This window comes from Lepisosteus oculatus, chromosome 1, assembly GCF_040954835.1.
Source record: "Lepisosteus oculatus isolate fLepOcu1 chromosome 1, fLepOcu1.hap2, whole genome shotgun sequence".
NCBI lineage: Eukaryota > Metazoa > Chordata > Actinopteri > Semionotiformes > Lepisosteidae > Lepisosteus > Lepisosteus oculatus.
Window position 1 is genome coordinate 53,096,586 of NC_090696.1, and position 21,490 is coordinate 53,118,075.

The following is a 21,490-nucleotide window of genomic DNA, read 5'->3' on the forward strand; positions in this document are numbered from 1 at the left end:
GTACCACCATGCCACCTGCCTCTTTTCATTAACCCAAAAAATATCTAGAATAGAAGTGATCTTCAATATACTTCCATGATACATAAACATCAGTAATCTATTACAATTCTTAAATACTGGGAAAATCTGGGAAAACTGGTGTATATCCAATATTTATATGCTGCATGTGGATTTATTTGCTGCATTGGTATTAGAAAACAGTAGGAATATTTCATGCTGGTCTTGTTTGTACTTTCCATAATGTAAGAACTATCATGTCCAACTTGAACTACTATCCATCATTTGGAATCTTAGATATTTCACATTTTTCTACTCTTTTCAACGTTTTTCTCTTTTTATGCAAAATCACAATTTTATATCATTTTTCTGAAATGTTATGGAAAAACACCCATTTTGTATTGAGATAATAGTTAACCCTGAAAGATCTGAAATTACAGTACAAAGGTAGCCTTATAGTTTTATGGAAGTGTACAGAGGATCAAATTATATTAATGATGAGCAACATCTGAAAATTAGACAAATAAATCTGATTGGTAAATGTGATCAATTAGCTACATCATAATTGCCTTACTTTGAACTGTTATGATCAAGATTTTGAAGTTTCTGATCAATGTGAAATAAAGATTGCTAAGTGACAAGCTTGATTTCTCCTCATCCAAACTAAGTCGAGGCAAAACTGATATAATAGTACAAAACCCAAGTGAAGGCATCCCAAGTGAGTAAATTGTTGATAGCATATACAGGTGCTATCAAAATATTCACCCCATTGGACTTTACATTTTATTGTGTTACAATATACAGTGTAGTCCATAAGTATTTGGTCCCCTAAAATGGGAGGACTATTTATAAAAAGGGTTGTGATTCCTATATGGTTCACCCAATATAGATGTAAATACCCTTGAATTACAACTGACAATTGGATTTGAAGTCATTGTTTCAATTCAAATCCAATGTGCTGGAGTACAGAGCCAAAACAACAAAATATGTGTCATTGTCCAAATACTTACGGACTGCACTGTAGAATCATAATGTACTTAACTAGGAGTTTTTACTATTGATTGACAGGAAACACTCTTGTGAAAACAAAATTCTAGAGATCCTCCTTAACTAATTCTAAATATAAAATGGAAAATAACTGATTGCATAGGTATTCACCCCCTTTGAATCAATATTTGGTAGAGGTATGGCTGGCAGAAAATTATGCCATAAGTCTTCTTGGTTAAGTATTGCACATTTGGTTACTAAACATTTTGCCCATTTTTGTTTGTAAAATTGCTCAAACTCTCTCAGGTTACATGGAAACTGTTGGAGAACAGCAATTTTCAACTCCTGCCAAGTAAGATTTGTGTTTTGACTGGGCTACTCCAGAACACTGACTTTTTTTGTTAAACCACTCCAGTGAGGCTTCGGCTATATGTTTTGGGTCACCGTCCTACTGGAAGTTGAATCTTCTCACAAGTTCCATGTTTCTTGCAGACTGCAGCAGGTGTACCTTCAGGATTTCTGTGTTCCTTGCTGCATTCAGGCTCCGATGGAGCACAGTTTTACTATAGCATGATAATGCCACCACCATGCAGTAGGGATGGTGTGCTCAGGATGATGTTCACTGTTATACTTGTGCCAAACATAGTGCTTACCGTTGAAGTCAAGTAGGTCATTTTTGGTTTCATTAGACCATAGAATCTTCTTCCACTTTGTCTCAAAGGGCATTTAGATCTTTATAATTTAGTTTTTACTTTCACATTATAGAGTGTTTTGCGTCAATCAATGGCATATACTGTAAATACATTTTGATTCTTTATTGTAATACAGTAAAACACTAAAATGTGAATATTTTTGATAGCCATTGTATATATGTACTGCCATTACTGATTGTCTAAGACTTTTGCACAGCAATGTATAATATAAATTTAAATCAACCACAAGTTATGTTAGTGGAATCCACATACTTGTGTACAGTATATAGAGGACTAAAAGTATAAATAGAACTGGAATTGTGTTTTTGCTAAAGTGAAGCAAACCAATGTCAATACAGTCACTTCCCATTGCCTTTCATCTGAGCCGATGCATCTTAACAATGGCAAAACATATCAAAATATACAAGTTAGTCTGACTTCAAGTATCTATTCAGTTTGAGATATTACACAATGGATAGTTTAAATAGTTATTGCTACATATAATTACATAGTTATACTTAATTGTGAAGCATACAACTCTTACTTACAAATGAAGGAACCTGTTCTAGCTGTTTCTTGCTCTTTTTCTTACTTTATATTGGGTAAACAATACAATCTACAGATTCATTTATATTTTGATTTCTCAAATTTCTGTTAAAGGTTCACCAACATTACTATTGAGAGCAAAATACATTAAACCATAATTACATTTTATAGACTACTAAAACAACACTGTCCTGAAAGAAATAATACAAAGGTGATATACTGCATATTTACTGCACCTTTCTCAAATTTAGAGGAAAATGTCCTCATAATCATAGATATGGTTATTAATTGGATACAAAAACTAAAATCAGCTTCATTTCAGCTGTGAATAATCTGACATTGTAAAAATATACCATTGTAATTCATTGTTATTTGTGATTTCATATTTTATGTGATCAGAATCTCTCATAATCGGCAAACAGTGTTAATGCTGCAGTTCGGAGGGCTCTGAATTTGTTCATAGCAACCACTGGATGTGGTTGAAATATATGAATCTCAGGGCTTAATTGTAATGTTTGCAGTGGCCTTAACTCAGTTACTGTAACTCAGTAGACTATGTAATCATTTGACTGAAGCCCAAAAAAGGGTAGGCATGCAATACTATGCCTTCCACTCTATTTCATTGAATGTCTTTTGTTCTGTTACTTTACAAAATAACTGCTTTAAAATACTAAAATAATAATTGTCTGCAATTAGTGTAGCACTTTTAATCTCAGATGTTTCCAAAGCAGAATAGGAGGGGACCTACTTCTTCTAGCAGCATATCACCCTACTGACAACCCACTGAAGCTCAGCAGGTGTGAGCCTGGCAAGTACCTGGCTCACACCTGGGAGACCTCCTGGGAAAGCTAAGGTTGTTAAGTGGGGCCAGTAGGGGGCGCTCACCCTGCGGTCTGTGTGAGTCCTAATGCCCCAGTATAGTGAGGAGGGCACTATAATGTAAACACAAAGTTGCCATCCTACAGATGAGATGTAAAACCAAGGTCCTGACTGTGATCATTAAAAATCCCAGGGTGTTCCTTGAAAAGATTGGGGTCTTACCTTGGCATCCTGGCCAAATTTCCCCATCTCCTAATAATCCCCATCTATTAATTGGCTTCATCACTCTGTTCTCCTCCCCTCTGTGTGTGCTATGGCTGCTGTTGCATCATCCAGGTGGATGTTGCAAATTGGTGGTGGTGGAGGGGATTCCCCATTTCCTGTAAATCACTTTGAGTGGAGTGTCCAAAAAAGAGCTATATAAGTGTAAGGAATTATTAACAATTATCTACGCTAAAGTGCTGAACCCAGCTAGATGATGTGACATCTTATCAGGAAGAGAAGTGAGAACTTAAGGGGAAAATTTAAGAGAGACATATTGTGGAATTTAGCCAGGACACATGGGGTTGAAACCTCTGCTCTACAAACTGTCCCTGGGGACTTTTAATAACCTCTTGCAGCACAATTTCTCCACTCACTGTACTGGGACATTCCTTTGGAAATTCTGGTTCAAAGGGAAGAGCATTATCTATTGTTTCAATTACACCACTTACACAAGCAACCCTTTTCTTTTGGGGTCTCCTATCACAGTACTGACTAAAATCAAGCTAAAAGGTGGTAACACTGCTTTTTATAAACATATATTAGAGTGTAACATCAGTAGTTCATGCCTGAGGTAAATATGAGCTTAAATTTCCAAAATTATGAAAAACAGCAGCTCTTGGTTTCACTTTAATAATTAAAAAATAAATTAATCACATACTGTTGAAACAGGATATATATGACATCAAAAACAAACAAAAACTTACTGTATAAACCATGTTTCCTAAAAGCAGGTAGTCCGTAGTTTTTCCATTTCCAAACACGGTATCTACAAAGTGAATCAAAAATAAGCTTTATGCTGTTAATTTGTTGTGACCAAAAACTGATAGAAAGAAAAAAAGTACTTGTGTTGTTTGGTAACTTTTGAATTATTTTTAAGAAGAATATTTTGTCTATTGGAAAGACCTAAAACTCCTACAGTGTTGTAGACTTTATTTAAATAACTTCCAGTTCTCTAATTGGGGTGTATTATAACGTTTACGTACACAAAATGTAAAACACCAAAACTATGTGAAGATGCGCCAGCATTTTGCTACAATTAATTTTATAAAACCATCTTTTGAACTGTGTTTTTCAAAAGCAAATAACATTATACTGCTATATGCTTTAAAATATTAATGCAATCAAAAATTGATGTAATAAATGTTTAATATGAAAATTAGAACTAAATAAGACAATCAAAAGTGAGTTTTTCTGTTTTGTCTATAGAATGCTACATGTCTGTGTGTTCCATTAAACCCTCAGACTATTCAAGTTCATGACATCATTTTGCAAAATGTTTGTTGTTTGTATTGTACAATAAGCTTTGTTTTGGTAAACATAAGCTATGTACATTTTAACATTCTTTTCAAACACATGAGCTTCGTGCAGTGATTTATTTAGATAAGGTGTTAGTTTTCTAGAATCATCAGTCTCTTGTTGCTTACCATGCTGGTAAGCTTTCAGTGGAAACCAAAACAGAATAACTGAGTGGAAGAGGCCATTCAGACAATGAGCCCAGAAAACCTAGAGGAAAACAAAAATCCATGAGAACCATTGTAGATGAACCAACTCAGTGAACTCTGACCCAACTCTTTATTTGTGCTTAAGATTCACTAAGTGAGTTTTTGTCAATCCACCACAGTGGATTTTTTTTTTTTACAGACAGGCACTTTGTCTCCGTTAGCTCAACTGGATGGGTGTAAGGGGAACATTTTTGAAAATTTACTTAAATTTCAGGAGCCTGCAAACCAATAGCAAAAACAAATCAATTACAACAGCACATTAAAATTCTTATACAGTAAAGCTCCACTCATATACAACGTGTAGCAAAAAGCAATACAAGAAATAACATACACAACTTACATGGTAGGTCTTTAAGAAACCATTCAAAGTTTAATTTTAATTTATTAAAATAACTGATTTTATATTCATATTAAATCTCCAACACTATGTGTTTGAGATTAAGATTTTAAATCTCTTTTAAAACAGCTATCTGTGAAGTAAGATTTGTATGTAATACACACTGTAATCTCTTTAAAAAAAACATACAAATTACCTTCAACTTAATTTATGTTAACTTTAATTTTAATTATATCTTAAATATGTAGAAATATGTATAGCACTGTTATTGCTTCATTTTATCCTGTGTATTTGTTTTTGTACTAAATATCTTAAAAGACTGTTTCCTGTGTGTTATTTCAGTAAAATGTTTTTTTGGTGGCCCTGAGGATGCAGTGCTATTAAGTTCAGAATGGCTTGGATAACTAGCTAACCTTTCTCCTTTGGTGATCTTCTTCACTTCATCTGACAGAAACCACAGGTGGGCGTTGTGGGGGGGGGGCAATGAGAAAGGACCATCTCAAACATTTCTTATTCCATTCACTTTCTGTCACGCTTTTTATACATAGACTCCTTGGCATGACCTCATCACCTTTGTTCTCTAACCATAACAATCCCGGGTGACATCGGCAGCAGCAGGGCAGCTATTCTCACAATACCCTTCCATGCTGAGAACACAGACTACACCCTAATATTGCGTCTTCCCTGGGATCTTGTGTGATGAATTTAGGTACAATTAGAACTTTAACCTAGTCAGCCTAATCCACATGAAATCACATTACAGGATGTTAAACCCTCCTAAAGCTGCAACACGACACAGAAACAAACAAAATATCATTAGAAGAGTGAAGGAAAGATTTCTGAAATTTGAATTCTTGAAAGGCAGTCCTTTCAAAGCTGGACCGTATAAAAATGCTAATAAACCAAATAAATGCTCAAAAACGCTGAGAATTTTTAAAATAAAATTGTGTTTAAGAGACACTAACATTATTACTTTTGTAGCATTATTTCACATTATATGTCTACATTCAAACTACAGAGAATTTGTTGCAGTAATTGAATATTGAGAAAATTATAGTAGGATCTGCACAACTACTCAGAAGTGGCCTAGAAAAAGCACTGCCCTTAGCTTTGGTGGTTCAAAGATTGGAATGTCAGGGATCTAAGCCAGCCTTATAAAGTAAACAGGCTCAATTTCTTGTTAAAACAAAATCAACATTTTTCACAGCTGCACATTAATGAATAATGGTGTTGTGCCCCACCCCCTACAAACTTTATGGTAGTTCTTATTGTTCTCTGACCCCCTTCTCCACAGGGGTCAGTAATCCATTTCCACATGACACTGGGAGAACATGAGTCTTGAAGACCACTAAACTACAGGAACAAATCATTCTTGGCAACAGCAGACAGCTTTATTAATAGCAGGGAAAAGCTAACAACCTCTCATCAAGAGAAATTCTGCCTGCTTGATCACAGCTCTGAAATTTTCATTTGGACATAAGAATCCCATGTGTCCATCAAAAATTTCATCATTATGCATACTCCTTCTTAATTAACTTTTAAGCTTTGGATATAGATACTATTAAGATGAATAAAGGAACATGTTAAATATGCTTTGATTACTATAGTAATCTGTAAATTAAGCATGGGTAAAAAAACACTTTTTTCACACAATATTACAGTCTTAAGTAGCATTGAGAATGATTTTTAAACGTAAATGCACTAAAAACATATTAGGGGAATGCAGCAGTTCATACAATACTGTTTCAGCATCCATATGTAGTCACCAAAACAAATATAATATCTCAAGGTCTGAGGTTTGCATTCCAGTGAAATTGTTCTGCTGAACGTACAATGATTGCGTATTATCTTTGGATCTCCACCAAAGGTAATAATAATAAGAGCAAGAATACACAGAAATCACCTTAGTATTGAAGCCCATTGCATTCTGAGACGTCTTGTACAATTCGGGGTACTTGAGCATATTTTCTTTACGGCAAGACCTCTCAAATATTCCAAGAGTTAGGGGAGGGAGAGCAGTAAAAATCTGAAAAGAATAATATATATAACTATACATCACTGCATATACAATTCCTCACCAGCATCAAGACAGAAACATATGCATGGCCACAGGAGAAAAAAGGGTGAAAAAAAAGATTCTAAACAAAAAGAAAATTCAGAAAAGAGGTCAGTTAAATGAAACTGATATTTACAAATTATTTCCATCTATTGGCAGTAAATTAATTGTTATTGTGCTACTTATAAACAACAAAGACAAATAGTCATGTTCTGATCAACATGTCTATTGAAAAGAACAACAATGTAAAGCCCCTTAGAGTATCATTAAGTAAACAGCTTTATTGGAAGTGGAAAATAATCTTAAGGTTATTATAATGTTTCATGTTAGTTCAATTTTTATTCACTATTTATGAGTGAGCTCACTTATGTTGAATTTAATTTTTCTTTGTTAAAACCACGTATACCGTGTTGTGTGTGCAGTGCCAAATTAGGCATTTCTGTCCTCTAGCTGGTATTTTTGGTTGTAGCTGTATTAACAGTATACAACTGGTAACCACTATCAATGAGGAAAGAAAAGGAAACTCTAAAGGCAATATTCCAAGTTTCTTACTATTCAGCCTTAACCAAATCAAAGAATAATGAATACCATCCAGGTGGATGCTGCACATTGGTGGTGGTGGAGGGGAGTCCCCATTACCTGTAAAGCGCTTTGAGTGGTGTGTCCAGAAAAGCGCTATATAAGTGTAAGCAATTATTATAATTCTTATTATTATTACCGTGTTTACATACTGTACAAGTCAATAGTGGCCATTTCAGGTAGGGATATTTCTGTTCTGATTGACAGGGCCTGCTCGTGCTATGCCCCAGAGCTCTAGAATTCTATCCCCATGGATACCAGACACCTACCCTGAGTGCTTTCAAATCCAGACTCAAAATCTGCTTTTTCAGAATGGCTTTTATTTAATTGGAAACTCTTGTTTTTAATTGTACTAACTCTATTATTATCTCTATCTCTATCTTTGTAATTTTTGTCTAACTACTTTTAAAATACAGTTTCTTATTATAATATAAATGAATATTAACAGAAGTAACTTAATAATTTGTAACAAATACAGTCCTGTTAAACAGCACCATGCTAAACATTAAGCCAGCTTCAGTAAATGGACAGCAACATGCTATTCAAGTAAATATTTCACAGGTGCCAGCAGGCTTAACGTAAGCTACACATTAAGCCATTTTAATGCTTTTATGTCAAATAACCAACACATTAGTCCTATAAAAGCATAAGCCAGCTAAAATTATTTCAATGCTCTACTATTCACATCACAATATTCCAATGGAAAGTTGTTTGCAGATGAAAATGCATACATTTCTAGCCTTACCATATTTTACTTAATCTAACTTTTATATCAGTTCTACAATCTGGCTCATGTTTGGTCTTAGTGGCAGTATCTCTATCAAGGTTGAATAAATAAGACATTTAGTAATTTACAGTCTGTTTTCCCTCTCAAAACAAATAGATTATGACTGAGATAAGTAATTGACATGGGCCAAATTCCCATGTCAAATTTTCATAAGAGGAAGACAATACAATGCTCAAATTTAGCTCCTTTTTCCTTTAGAGTTTTTCTTCCTATAGTATTTGTATTACTCTAAAGCAGTATTTAAACTTACCACATTGTATAGTCCAATACACCACCTCTCAAAAAGAATTTGGCCTGAGAAACCATTTACAAAGGCAAACCAGATCTAAAATGAAAAAAGAAAATAACAATTTAGAAAAAAAACCCTTAGGAAGGTAAGGAAGAAACACAGAGCTTAGTTCTCAAACAATATGAAAACAATGGTGACAATTCTAAAGAGCTTACCTATGTGTCTAGCTTGTACCAATTTTTCATCTGCATGATTATTTGTATTATCCTAAATTTATGGATGGGTAATAATTACTCAAAAAAACATTAATACTATTTTTCTATTTTTATTTTTTTAACTATTGCATATCTAATTCTTTAAATTTTGGAAATGGGCCCTTAATCAAACCTCACCTAAGGCCGTGTTCCAGTATGTCCCAGTTCCATATTTCCTTGACTATATGTCTGCACTTTCATGAATACGTTGGCCTTACAACTTTTACAGCAATTTGTGAGATTTAGAGCAGTGGTCTTTAATTAATTCCTTGGGCCATTGTCTTGCACATTTTTCTTCTAACCCAACTTTTGCAATTGGGTTTTTTTCACGTTGGGTCCATCCATGGATAACTGGACAAGAGTTTTTAGTCCACCCTCTGTGAGCATGTTGTGCATCTTCTCCATATTGTCCCAAGCAGTTGCATACCCCATTAACTCATCAAAGTATGAAGTGACACTTCTCAAGCAGCAATTTAAAATAGGGAGCAATTCCGAAAGTGGTGAAATATGCAAATTTTGTTTAGCCACAAGAACATTTAGCTACGATTTCGCTGTCATGGAACATTGTTATAAACAGCTGCCCAGTGTTGGCACATGATTTGTACAAATAATATGAACCAATTACTTTCAGCGCCCTCAAAACTTTAGCAGAAAGTACATAATTGCTAAACACTGATATCTGATATCTGTGTTTGTAGCTGCAGATGAGTTGAAAAAGGTACATCCTAAGTTTTCCCTTATAATTTACATCTTGCACATCCTGGGTCTTCATCTTTTTGGATCCACAGATGTATTTTTCATCTGCTAACCAGAAGTCACTGAAAACATTTTAACATGGGCACTAGACTAGCTTACAGCTTACTGTAAAATCCCTATGAGAGGGTCTGACGCAACATTCTAATGTGTAATGTTAGCAACGGCAACGCCGCAGCCTCTTTTAAAAAGTTTGCTAACTTACGAACGAAATTACATCATAGAGCCATTATAATTTTGGTTCAATTAAAAACAAATCCATGACTTTTCCAAAACTTAATGGATATTTTATCATTTTTCAAAAGTTTTCCATAAGTTTTCCAGGATTTCCATGACTGTGGGAACCCTGGTCCCTGCTCTGATCTGCAAGGGCTTAGTTTTTCCCATTTCTAAATTTGTGTTTATAAAGAGTACTCACAATGTGCTTTTTTGGCCCTTCTCTGAACTCTGCATCAGACCAGACTTTGCTGAAGGGAATAACCCCCAAATTCCTTGCAGAGTGGTGAGGTTTCATTTTCTAACTTATCAATGTGAAGAGAAGTTGCCAAGGATAATAAATTATTTATGTGTTAGTAAAATTGATATTGTATGTAAAAACAATTTCATTGGGCTACTTTAGATTGATATTGTATGTATTCTAGGTAGAAAGTATTGACATAAAGCTTCTATTTCATCACCCCATTTTGACTGATAAATATTTGTTTACTTGTGGCGTATTTTGTATGTGGAAGGACAAAGTATTTAATATTACAGAGCTTTGAGGTTTTGCAAAGTTTACCTTATTTAAGCACTTGCTCCTCATCACAAAAGTGCAGACTTGGAGAAGGGTTTAGTGTGACATTTGGGACATGGCCTTACTCACCAGTAAAATGTTTTATCAAGTATGGTTTGAATTTCGTTGCAAACTTCCACACAATTAAAAACTCTTTTTAGCTTTACAGGCAAAAAAGTAGACATTAAATGACAAAAGATTATACCCTTTTATAATATTTTCAATTTAATTATTTAAAATTTACAGCAATTAGAAAACATTATTAAGGTATGAAGAATGAGTATTGATGCATACAGAGCTTTACAAAAGTACTCAGACCTTTCCTATGGTGTCCCATTATGTATAATTATAAAATGATACACACACATTTTTTAAATTCAATCTTATTCAAAACCTGAATGCATTGTAAGGGTAAGCATGTAAGTAAAAAGGCATGTTACGAAGGCAAGCAAGTCTTTATGTAGCAAGTTTCAAGTCATTTTGGGTCTATCAGCTTTGCGTACTGACTAAGTGCAATTTATGCCAATCCTTCTTGGCAGATTTGTTCTAGCTCTCTCAGATTGTTGGGGGATTGCTTATGGACAGCAGTGTTCAAGTCATTCTACAGATTCTTAACAGATTTCAATTAAGGACCTTGACTGAGCCACTCTAGGGTCTTATTCATAAGCCACTTCACTGTAGCTTTTTCCTTGTGCTTTGGATCATTGTTCTGCTAAATGGTTTTGTCACAGTTTTAAGTCTTTAGCTGACAGAACAGGATATGCTCCAGTATTTTCCTGTACTTTGTTCTGTCCATTTTTTTTCAATCCTAACATATTTTTCAGTCCTGATAAGAAGCATCCCCATGGCATGTTACTGCTCCCACCATGCTTAACTATAGGGATTGTGTTGACTGGGTGATGGCGCTGTGTTGGTTTTGCACTCAGTGTAACACCAATTTTACATTTACATAACCTTTTGCATATGTTAGTAGTATCACTTAAATGTTTTGTTTTAAACTATATGTGGTATCTGAGATGGTTTGCCATGTATGGTTCAGCATACAGGCCAGCTTTGTGGAGTGACCTTAATATTGTTAACTCTTGAACATTTTCTACCATCTATGCTATTGAACTCTGTAGCTCTTTCAAATGACCTCAAGAGGTAAAAACAGAGAGGTGTTTTTATTCTGAACTCAGTAGAAATTGTATGGCTTATTAAAGTCAATTTTTTCACAAATTTATTTGGGTTTGCCAAAGAAAATGAATAGTTGAGCAACTGTGACTTTTTTATTTTTCTTTCATAATAATTACCTGTTCATATCTTACTGGTTTTTGCTTTGAATTTCTGAAGCAAGTTTATATTTAACAGATTTTAATTGTTCCTTCAAAGTGTCATGACTGCAAGCTAAAGCAACAAAGGGTCTGAATACTTTTAAATGAAGATAGACCTACTGTATATATATAAATACAGTTACAGGTATAGTCAAATAATCACGTGATATCCAAAACGTTTATATTAAAACTATTAAAACCAAAAAGCAGCAATCAAATCAGATTTTTGTTATTTAAATAATTTAATCATATTTTTTAAATATAATAAGTCAAATGTAGACATTGTATATTTGTAAAAAACATTTTAATGGAGATACAGTATTGTACACATTTATGTGTTCACTACTTGTATATAAAAATAAGAAATATAAATGTTTGGAAATGTACATAGTAAAACTTCATCTCCTTAAACATAAGAGGAATGTTGAAAGTGGTATCATAATTGATTAAATTTGTGTACATGAAAAAGTCAGACATATTTCAATTTTAGGCGTACAACAATTGGATTGTTATTATTCATTAAATGCTTATAGTTTGTTTTAAAAATGGTTTGAAATACAGTATACCTAACAAAATATTTTAGTAGTTTATAATATTATAGTAGTGTTAAAGAAAAAATCAAGAGAAAATATGCTGAACATGAGTAGTCAGATTGATAAAAAAACATGATTCCTACCTTCAAAAAATGTATTTCCTAATTTTAAAATGACAAATAAAATATATTGCCCTTTAGATTTTTCTTTTAAAAGCACAGCTTAGATCTTCTGACCTTCATACTGTATACAGTGCAGTGAAAAAGTATTTGCCCCCTTCTGGATTTCCTCTATTATTGCATATTAGTCACACTGGCTGCTTTCAGATCTTTTGACAAAATCTAGTATTAGATAAAGAACCTCATTGAACATATAACACTTTTTAATTATTATTTCATGTAATTAATAAAGTTATTCAACACCCATATCCCCTGTATGAAAAAGTAATTGGCCCCTTAATTACTGGTTGCACCACCTTTAGCTGCAATAACTGCAACCAAATGCTTCCTATAATTATTTCACATCGCTGTGGAGGCATTTTTGTCCTCTCTTCCTCACAAAACTAAACTGCTTTAATTCAGAAACATTGGTAGGTCTTCAACCATGAACTGCTCATTTCAGGTCCTGCCACAGCATCTCTATTGGGTTTAAGTCTGGACTGTGACTAGGCCACTCCAAAACTTTCACTTTGCTTCTTTTCAGCCATTCTGATGTGGACTTGCTTTGTGTTTTGGATCATTGTCTTGCTGCACGACCCAACTACGCTTCAGCTTCAGCTCACGGACGGATGACCGGACATTCTCCTTAAGAATTTTCTGATAGAGCAGAATTCATTGTTCCTTCAATTCTGCCAAGTTGTCCATGCAGCAACGTATCCCCACACCATCACACTACTACCACCATGTTTGACTGTTGGTCTGATGTTCTGAATGTGGAATGCTGTGTTTTCTTTCCGCTAGACATAATGGGGCCCATGTCATCCATAAAGTCCACTTTTGACTCATCTGTCCATAGAACATTCTCTCAAAAGGCTTGGGGATCATCCAGGTGCTTCTTGGTAAATAAGAAACAAGAATGTTAGTATGTTCTTCTTGGTTGGCAGTGGTTTCCGCCTTGCTACTCTCCCACAAAGCCCATTTTTGCCCCGTCTCTTTCTGATTGTGGAGTCATGAACACTGACCTTAGCTGAGGTTAGAGAAGCCTGCAGTTCTTTGTATATTTTTTAGGGTCCTTTTGACTTCTTGATTGATTTTACGCTGCGCCTTTGGAGAAATGTTGGCAGGCTGACCGCTCCTAGGAAGATTCACTACTGCTCCATTTGGAGATTATGGCTCTCACTGTGGTTCGGTGGAATCCCAGAGCCTTAGAAATGGCTTTGTAACCCTTTCAACACTGATATATATCAACAACTTTTTTTCTGATCTCTTCAGGAATTTACTTTGATCGTGGCATAATGTGCTTGTAGAACCTTTGTGCTGGCAACTGGACACTGATGGTAAAGGTCAAAATAAGTGAGGTTTATATTGAGCACGGCTGGATGTATTCAGTTAGCTGACTCTAAATTATCCCTTTAATTGGGTTGATTTAACTATGAGGGCAATTACTTTTTCACACAGTGCCAGTGTAACGAACAGTTCTTTCCGGACCCTATGCGGACGACGCAATCCAAAGAAGTGAGGAAACACTAGGGAAACGTCATGCAGGAATACGGGGCTGAAGACAGGGGGTCGTGTCCAAGGTGCGCTGGTGCACGGGGGAGGTGTGGCCGAGGCGAACAATCCAAAAGAGTAGTCCTTAGAGAGTATCCAAAACACAAGGGTAAGTCCAAAACCAGGAGATCCATCAAAACACGGAATTAAAATCAGAGGCCGGGTCGGAACCAGCGGACAGGGAACAGGAACAGGAACAGAGATTAAAACCTTAACGGGACCAGGCGCTTCCAGGTCCCGGACTCACACGGTACGGAAACTAGATGCAGAGCCTGGATGAGCATCAGCGCCTGGCTTTTAAGGTGGGCTGGGAATAGGAATCAGGTGCACAGAATAAAGTCTTAAGTGAAAGGGCTGGAGCACCCTTAAGGAGGGGGGACTATAATCGTGACAGCCAGTTGGTGTTCGATAAATTGTGTTCATTAAGTAAATGAAATAAGTAAAAAGAAAATGTGTTTGTTCACTCAGGTTTCCTTTATCTAATATTAGATTTTGGTTGAAGACCTGAAGACATTGAGTGTAAAAAATGTGCAATAATAGAGGAAATTAGTAAGGGGGCAAATACTTTTTCACAGCACTGTATATATTGTATATACAAAACATTGTTAAGCAGCATAAAATGTCTAAATGTTTGCAAGCTTCAACCCATACTTCACAGAATCCTTAGTCAACTGCTGCTGGCTGAATGGGGCTGTCTACATTTGGTGGACACTGTCTAGTGAGTGAAAGGAGTAAAAGACATTAAAAGACATAGGACATACATTTATGTTTATCTTTGGAAGGATTAAAACATCTAAATATCATTTAGCCATCTTTCCTTTGCATCCTTATCCTGAATATAATTTAAATGTGTTCAGTACCAAGTATTATTCAGTATAATGAAAGTGCACCCTAAGTTTTTAGACAAGGTCAAGATTGGTGCTTCACAAGAGTCAGATCCTTAACACAAAGTGCTGCTTTGGAGAAAAGTATTTAAAACACGTGTTATGTAGTATATCTTTCTAATGCACCTTTCTAATTCATCATGGCGGCGAGGTTAGACCTATTATGGCGAGCTGCCAAAAGGTATTTCAGGACCCTGTGCGGAGATCTCAGAACGTTAGGCGTGAAATTCTAATTGCTAGGCAAAGATGTAGTCAATATGCAGGCACAAAATCCAAGAAGCCAAGGGTTCAGAATTAGGAAGGCAATGAGAATAACAGGCAAGGTAGGAGCTCCAAAGGAGAAACCAATACCGAGTGCTGACTGATACTAAATTAGGGTTTATAAGGATTGGAGACTAGGATGAGTTTAGTGAAGGACAGCTGAGACCGACTGATTAACACGTGCGGCAGTGCTTTGTGGAATTAGCCAGTGCTGGGGACTGATTAGAGCGTTTTCTGGTGTCATGTTTCTCATTGCTGGTCGTGGCAGCTATGCTAGTTGAAGATTAGAAGAAAGTTTCAGTGGACTGAAACATGTATACTCTATGAGTCTACTTAAGATCGAATACCCTAGCCATCAAATGAGAGAACATAATCTGTTGTTAAAATATTTAAACTTGAAGTAGCGAATGTACTGTATGAAGCTACAGTACAAAACATTTTCCATCTTTACGTACTATATCATCAAGCAGCACCAAAAGACATTATAAAATTAAAAAACCTTTTAAAATGCAGCTTAACCACAGTACATAACCATTTTAAATATAAAGAATGCTAAATTAGTTTATCAATTAAAAATAAAAAACCCTAATGACATTAAGTTGCCCTTATCTGATGCTTTTCCTTGTTGTAAGAAGCAACATGACAGGATGGAAAACTCAATTCAAGCTCTGTGTTGCCGTGGCTTTGCAAGCCTCAATGCTTCATTTAACCTCATTATGAAGGCGTGAATCGTTACAAATTCTTCACTGACAATACATACCCTGCCAGGCCCCAGTCAAGCAGCCTATCCTTTGCAAACCAGCCTCCTTTTATCCTGTGAGCAAATGCATGAAAATGTTTGAAAAACAAATGTCTGCATTGCAGGAGAAAAGTGGAATTGGTGTAACAGAATTTCTCATACCTCAGCTGTTTTTTTGTCATTTTGTATATTTAGTAAAGGAGAACATTCTTTGTTTTCTGCTCTCTCATTTGTCTGACTTTTTATGTTCATGAAATTAAAACAGTGCCAACAAATAAATACTAAATTTGGAAGTAGCATATAGGATTTCTCTGTATCATTTTGCAGGAAAGATACTTGATTTAGTAGTTTTAGTATGTTTCAACAGAAGGAAAAATGAGATTTGAAGGCACCATGTAACTGTTCAGTATCTTTATCATTTGGGAGTTGTAGATGTTAACCCCTCTGCACCATGTGAAAAGATGAAGAATGAAGGAATATATCCAAATTAAGTGGCTCCATTTTTTATGCAGGCAAAGGTGGGGTTACATGAGAAAAGTGCTCGCCTCTTACCATAGCTCTGCATATTTATCAGCTTATGAAAAATTAATCATTTCTCTGCTCCCACGCCTGATCAGCAACTGAGCCAAAGCAGGAAACCAAAGATTGACATTTGTCCTTGTTATAGGCAGACCTTTGTCCCTTTATCTTGTATAAAATGCAAATGCCATCAAATGCTTCAATCAAAAACAGAGAAGGAAAATACTACAATGATCACCAAGCCTTTGCAATGCCCTCACCAGCACCAGTTGGCTATTTTAGCCTTTCTTTTCCTTTTTCTTGTGATTATTAAAGCCCTTGTGTAATTAGCTCATAAATGCCACTTGTCAATCACAACAATGTGCTGGGTGAGCTTGCAGGTTTCCTAGGTCTGCATCTTAAACTAGTAAACTGGACAAGACACAAGACTATTTTACAAGACTAGTCAAGCTTTTTTTAAGTGTTTCTATATGTACAGCATTAGGGGACTAAAAAGTATTACGAATGTTTAGGTAAAAAACAGTTTATTACTGTGGTAAGTGTGTTCAATGGGTTAATTAATATTTACAGGTCAGTTTGATGTCATTACAGCCTCTTCATACACTTTAAATAATGTCAAGACATGATCTTAAGGGTTTGTCTGTATACTGTATACTGTACATGCTCTTATAGGGTTTGTTTTCACACTCTTCTGATGATGTCCCATTTTTATGTATACACATTTTGTAAAGTTAAGATTTTTAATCAAAATTTCAATGCTCAAATTGAACACTCCTATGGGTGAAACAAGTTCAATGTCAGTAAGAACTGCAAAGAAAAATCCATCTATCCATCCATTTTCTTCCAATTCAGTGTAACTGCAAGAAATAGACACAAGGCAGGGTACACTCAGGATGACAGTCCATCTAAGGGCACACACAGAAACAAACACAGACATACAGACTTACACAGTGTCACGGTCGTCATCCCCCCTTTAGAGGGCGCTCCAACTTTTTATTATGAGTTTCATTATTACATGCACCTGTCTCCTGTTTAACCCGTCACTATATAAGTTACATGCCTCCGAGCTCTGCGCTCAGCATTGGAAGATGGATGCCCAGAAGCCCGCCTACCAGCAGGACCAGGAGAGACCCAACAGCATAGGCTTCATCACGGCGTACTGGCTATCTGGGTCCAGGGCTTGGAGCGCCTGGCCTCATCATCGTGTTTCTATCTTCCCTGTTCCGGTTATGACCCAGTTCCTGTTTTTAACTGTTTGTCTTGGATTGATCTCCTGGCTACCTGGACTTTGGACTGTGCTCTGTTTTTCCCTTTTGGACTCCCACTGGACTTGTTTGCCTGCGCTCGATCACCATCGGCACCACCCCCTGTCTGTCCTCCCATCCATTCCTCTCTGTGTTTTTTCCTATTGTCCTTCTCCGGATTATACCGTCTGCATAGGGTCCTAAATACGCACTACACAGGAGTCAGGACCGGCTCCTGTGAAACACAGAAGCCAATTAGCCTACTGTTATATTTTTTAACTGGAAATGAAGTTTTGTGGGAGGAAACTGGAACTCCCAGTGGAAACACAAGCAAACTTGGGGAGAACATACAAATTCCACACAGATCTCCCCAGGTCCAGAATTGAGCAATTAGGTCCCAGTGTCCCAGTGCTGTGAAGCAGCAATACTAAACACTACAACACAATGCTGTCTGCAAAGAAAAATCAAAAACTTAAATATGTTTAAAAACTAAAAACGTGAAAATTTGCAATTGAATCTTTGCTTAAAAATTACTACCTCACCGAGGGACCTTACAGACACAGATATATTTATTCTGAAATCATATGAACAACTGTTATTGCACCCAAACAATTAAAATAATTGTAGGACTTTTAATTTTGTGTTCCTCAACTAATTTAGATTTACCATAGTACTGTAAAGGGTGAGAATGCTTATGCAATCAACATACTTTATTTTTAATTTTTGTTTGTAAACTTTGTACTCATAAAAATATGAAAAATCTATACAACATATTTTTAACTAACAAATTGGTTTCAGAATTTGAGTTTTGATTAAAAGTATTTATTTGAATTTTTTTAATGAAGAAAATGGAAAGAGACTGAATACTTTTGCAAGGCACTGTATAATTTATAAACAGACTAGAAGTGACATTTATTGAGATCCCTTTATTGCGGAAATACTCCAAAAGATAAACAGCATACCTATGACCTATTTAATTTTAGTAATTTTATCAAATTCAAATGCAACTGTAGTTATTCTTTTCAATGCCTTCAATTTTAGGTTGTTCTTCCTGTTTTGGAATTGCTTATGAAATATAATATTAACTATGACTTACCAGGATAAAGTGTCTAATGAAAAATTACCTTCTGCATTGTGCTGACTGAATTGCAACCAGAAATACCTATTAAAGCAATCCTATTAGTAAAAAAGTTGCTACTTTTAATATTCCCCAGAGACTGCAAATGTCGTGAATGTCATGGCCTGCAATATGGGTACTAGATACATTACAAGCAAAGGAAAAATGCCTAATGTCTCCTTTCTGCTTCTACAGGGAAATTGATTTAAAAAAGTATCAAAGGATCAATAGAACAAAGGATTGATATATCTTTGTATTCCACTGTCTTTGGAACACCATCACCTTACAGATCACTGTAGCCCACAAGAAAAACAGAACCCACTGTTGTATAAGCCAAGTATACACATACTTGCCTAGTATTGGCTACACCTGATGAGATGGCGGCGCCCACTCAGGCAGCAGCCCAGCGAGCTCTCTTAAACGGATCTTTAATATTGTTTTTTTTCTTTGTTCTTTCTTTGTTACTGTTCTTAGTCCTCAGTTTCTCTCTCCACAATGTTCACTTACATAACTTATGATCCACAAACACTTTTAGACATCGGAACAAGATCCGCAGGACTATCACTTAGTCTGGAAGATCTGGACTGCATCAGCTCGCACGGACTTCTCCGGCAAGACCTGGAAACCACGATATCCCCTGAACAAGGTAACCAAGCCAGGAAGTGTCGCAAACGATGTGAACGAAAACGGAAACGCGGTAAGCGAGCTGGGCTCCAAACAAGACTAAAGACCGAACAGAACAAACATCCTTTACCAACCATTTTACTCGCCAATGTCCGATCCCTCGAGAACAAATTCGATGATCTCAGACTGAGACTCTCAACACAACGAAAAATTAAAGAATGCTGCGCTTTTATTATTTATTATTTTACTGAAACATGGCTAACGGACAGTATTACGGACTTGGCAATACACCTAGACGGATTTTCTGCCTTCCGCGTGGACAGAACTACAGAATCCGGTAAAACCAGGGGTGGGGGAGTGTGCATTTTTATTAACAACGTGTGGTGCAACAATGTATCTACCATCACGAAACACTGCTCACCTGCTCTGGAATTTTTAATGATCAAGTGCCGCCCCTTCTATCTGCCGAGGGAATTTACAACTGTTATTATCACCGCCGTCTACATCCCCCCTGACGCTAATGGCAAAGAAGCGCTAGAGGTACTGCACACTGCAATAAACAAACAGGAATCTGCACATCCCAAAGCAACCTTTATCATCGTGGGTGACTTCAATCAAACAAATCTCAAATCCGTTCTCCCAAAATACCATCAGCATGTCTCCTTCCCAGCAAGAGGAGAAAACACTCTGGACCATGTTTACACCAAGATTCAGAATGCTTACAAGGCAGTACCCCTCCCCCACTGTGGAAACTCAGACCACATCACTCTGTTTCTCCCCCGGCATACAGACAGCTGCACAGGCGCGTGAAACCAGCGCTCCGGACAGTGAAAGTGTGGCCTGAAGGAGCTGAATCGGTCCTGCAGGACTGTTTTGAATGCACTAACTGGAATGTGTTTAAAGAGGCAGCCACACAGGGATCATACACCGACATACGGGAATATGCATCGTCAGTCACTAGCTACATCAGGAAATACGTTGACGATGTCACTCTCACAAAAGAAATAAGAACCTTTCCTAACCAGAAACCATGGATGAACAGTGAGGTTCACACCCTAATCAAAGCAAGGGATGCAGCATTCAAATCGGGCAATAAATCAGAACTAAGGTCAGCCAGGATCAATCTTAACAATGGTATTAAACATGCAAAAAACACGCTCAAACAGGAATTAGAGGAACACTTCACAACTAATGAACCAAGGAGCATGTGGCAAGGTATACAGGCCCTCAAAGACTACAAGAGGAAGAACATCTGTGCACCTGTCCATGATGCCTCCCTGCCTAAAGAGCTCAACACCTTCTATGCTCGGTTTGAAGCCAACAACACAAAACCAGTCATCAGAACTGCACCCTCCGCAGCTGACCAGCTGCTCTCACTGTCTGCAGATGAGGTGAGGAGATCTCTGCTAAAAGTGAACACACGCAAGGCTGCAGGACCCGACGGCATACCCAGTCGCGTCCTCAGAGCCTGCGCCAATCAACTGGCGGGTGTATTCACAGACATTTTCAACATGTAGTCCCCACCTGCTTCAAGACAACCACCATCATCCCAATACCAAAGAAAACCACAGTCACATGTCTTAATGACTACCGACCAGTGGCACTAACACCTGTCATCATGAAGTGTTTCGAGAGGCTGGTCATGAAGCACATTAAGGACACTATCCCAAACACAGTGGACCCGTACCAGTTTGCTTACTGGCCCAACAGATCCACAGATGACGCAATCTTCATTGCCACACACATGGCCCTATCCCATCTGGACAAAAAGAACACATACACAAGACTACTATTCATCGACTTCAGCTCAGCTTTTAACACTATCATCCCAGAGAAACTAGTCAAGAAACTCAGTGCACTGGGTCTCAACACCACCTTCTGCAACTGGATTCGGGACTTTCTGACAGGCAGACCTCAGGCTGTCAGGCTTGGAAACCACACCTCTGGCACACTAACTCTGAACACTGGGGTCC

At 36.8% G+C, this 21,490-nt stretch overlaps 1 protein-coding gene across 6 annotated transcripts in view; it reads right to left on the bottom strand.

Moving 5' to 3' along the window:
* atp8a1 (ATPase phospholipid transporting 8A1) overlaps nucleotides 1-21,490 on the bottom strand; it is a 330,133-nt gene that overhangs the window by 27,709 nt on the left and 280,934 nt on the right. For all 6 annotated transcript variants that reach the window (XM_069190605.1, XM_015345307.2, XM_015345310.2 and 3 more), the window contains 4 exons: nucleotides 8,817-8,891; nucleotides 7,048-7,170; nucleotides 4,730-4,808; nucleotides 4,010-4,071 (listed from right to left, as the gene is read on the bottom strand). In XM_069190605.1, the coding sequence (XP_069046706.1) occupies nucleotides 4,010-4,071; nucleotides 4,730-4,808; nucleotides 7,048-7,170; nucleotides 8,817-8,891 (339 nt within the window). The remainder of the gene's footprint in view (nucleotides 1-4,009; nucleotides 4,072-4,729; nucleotides 4,809-7,047; nucleotides 7,171-8,816; nucleotides 8,892-21,490) is intronic.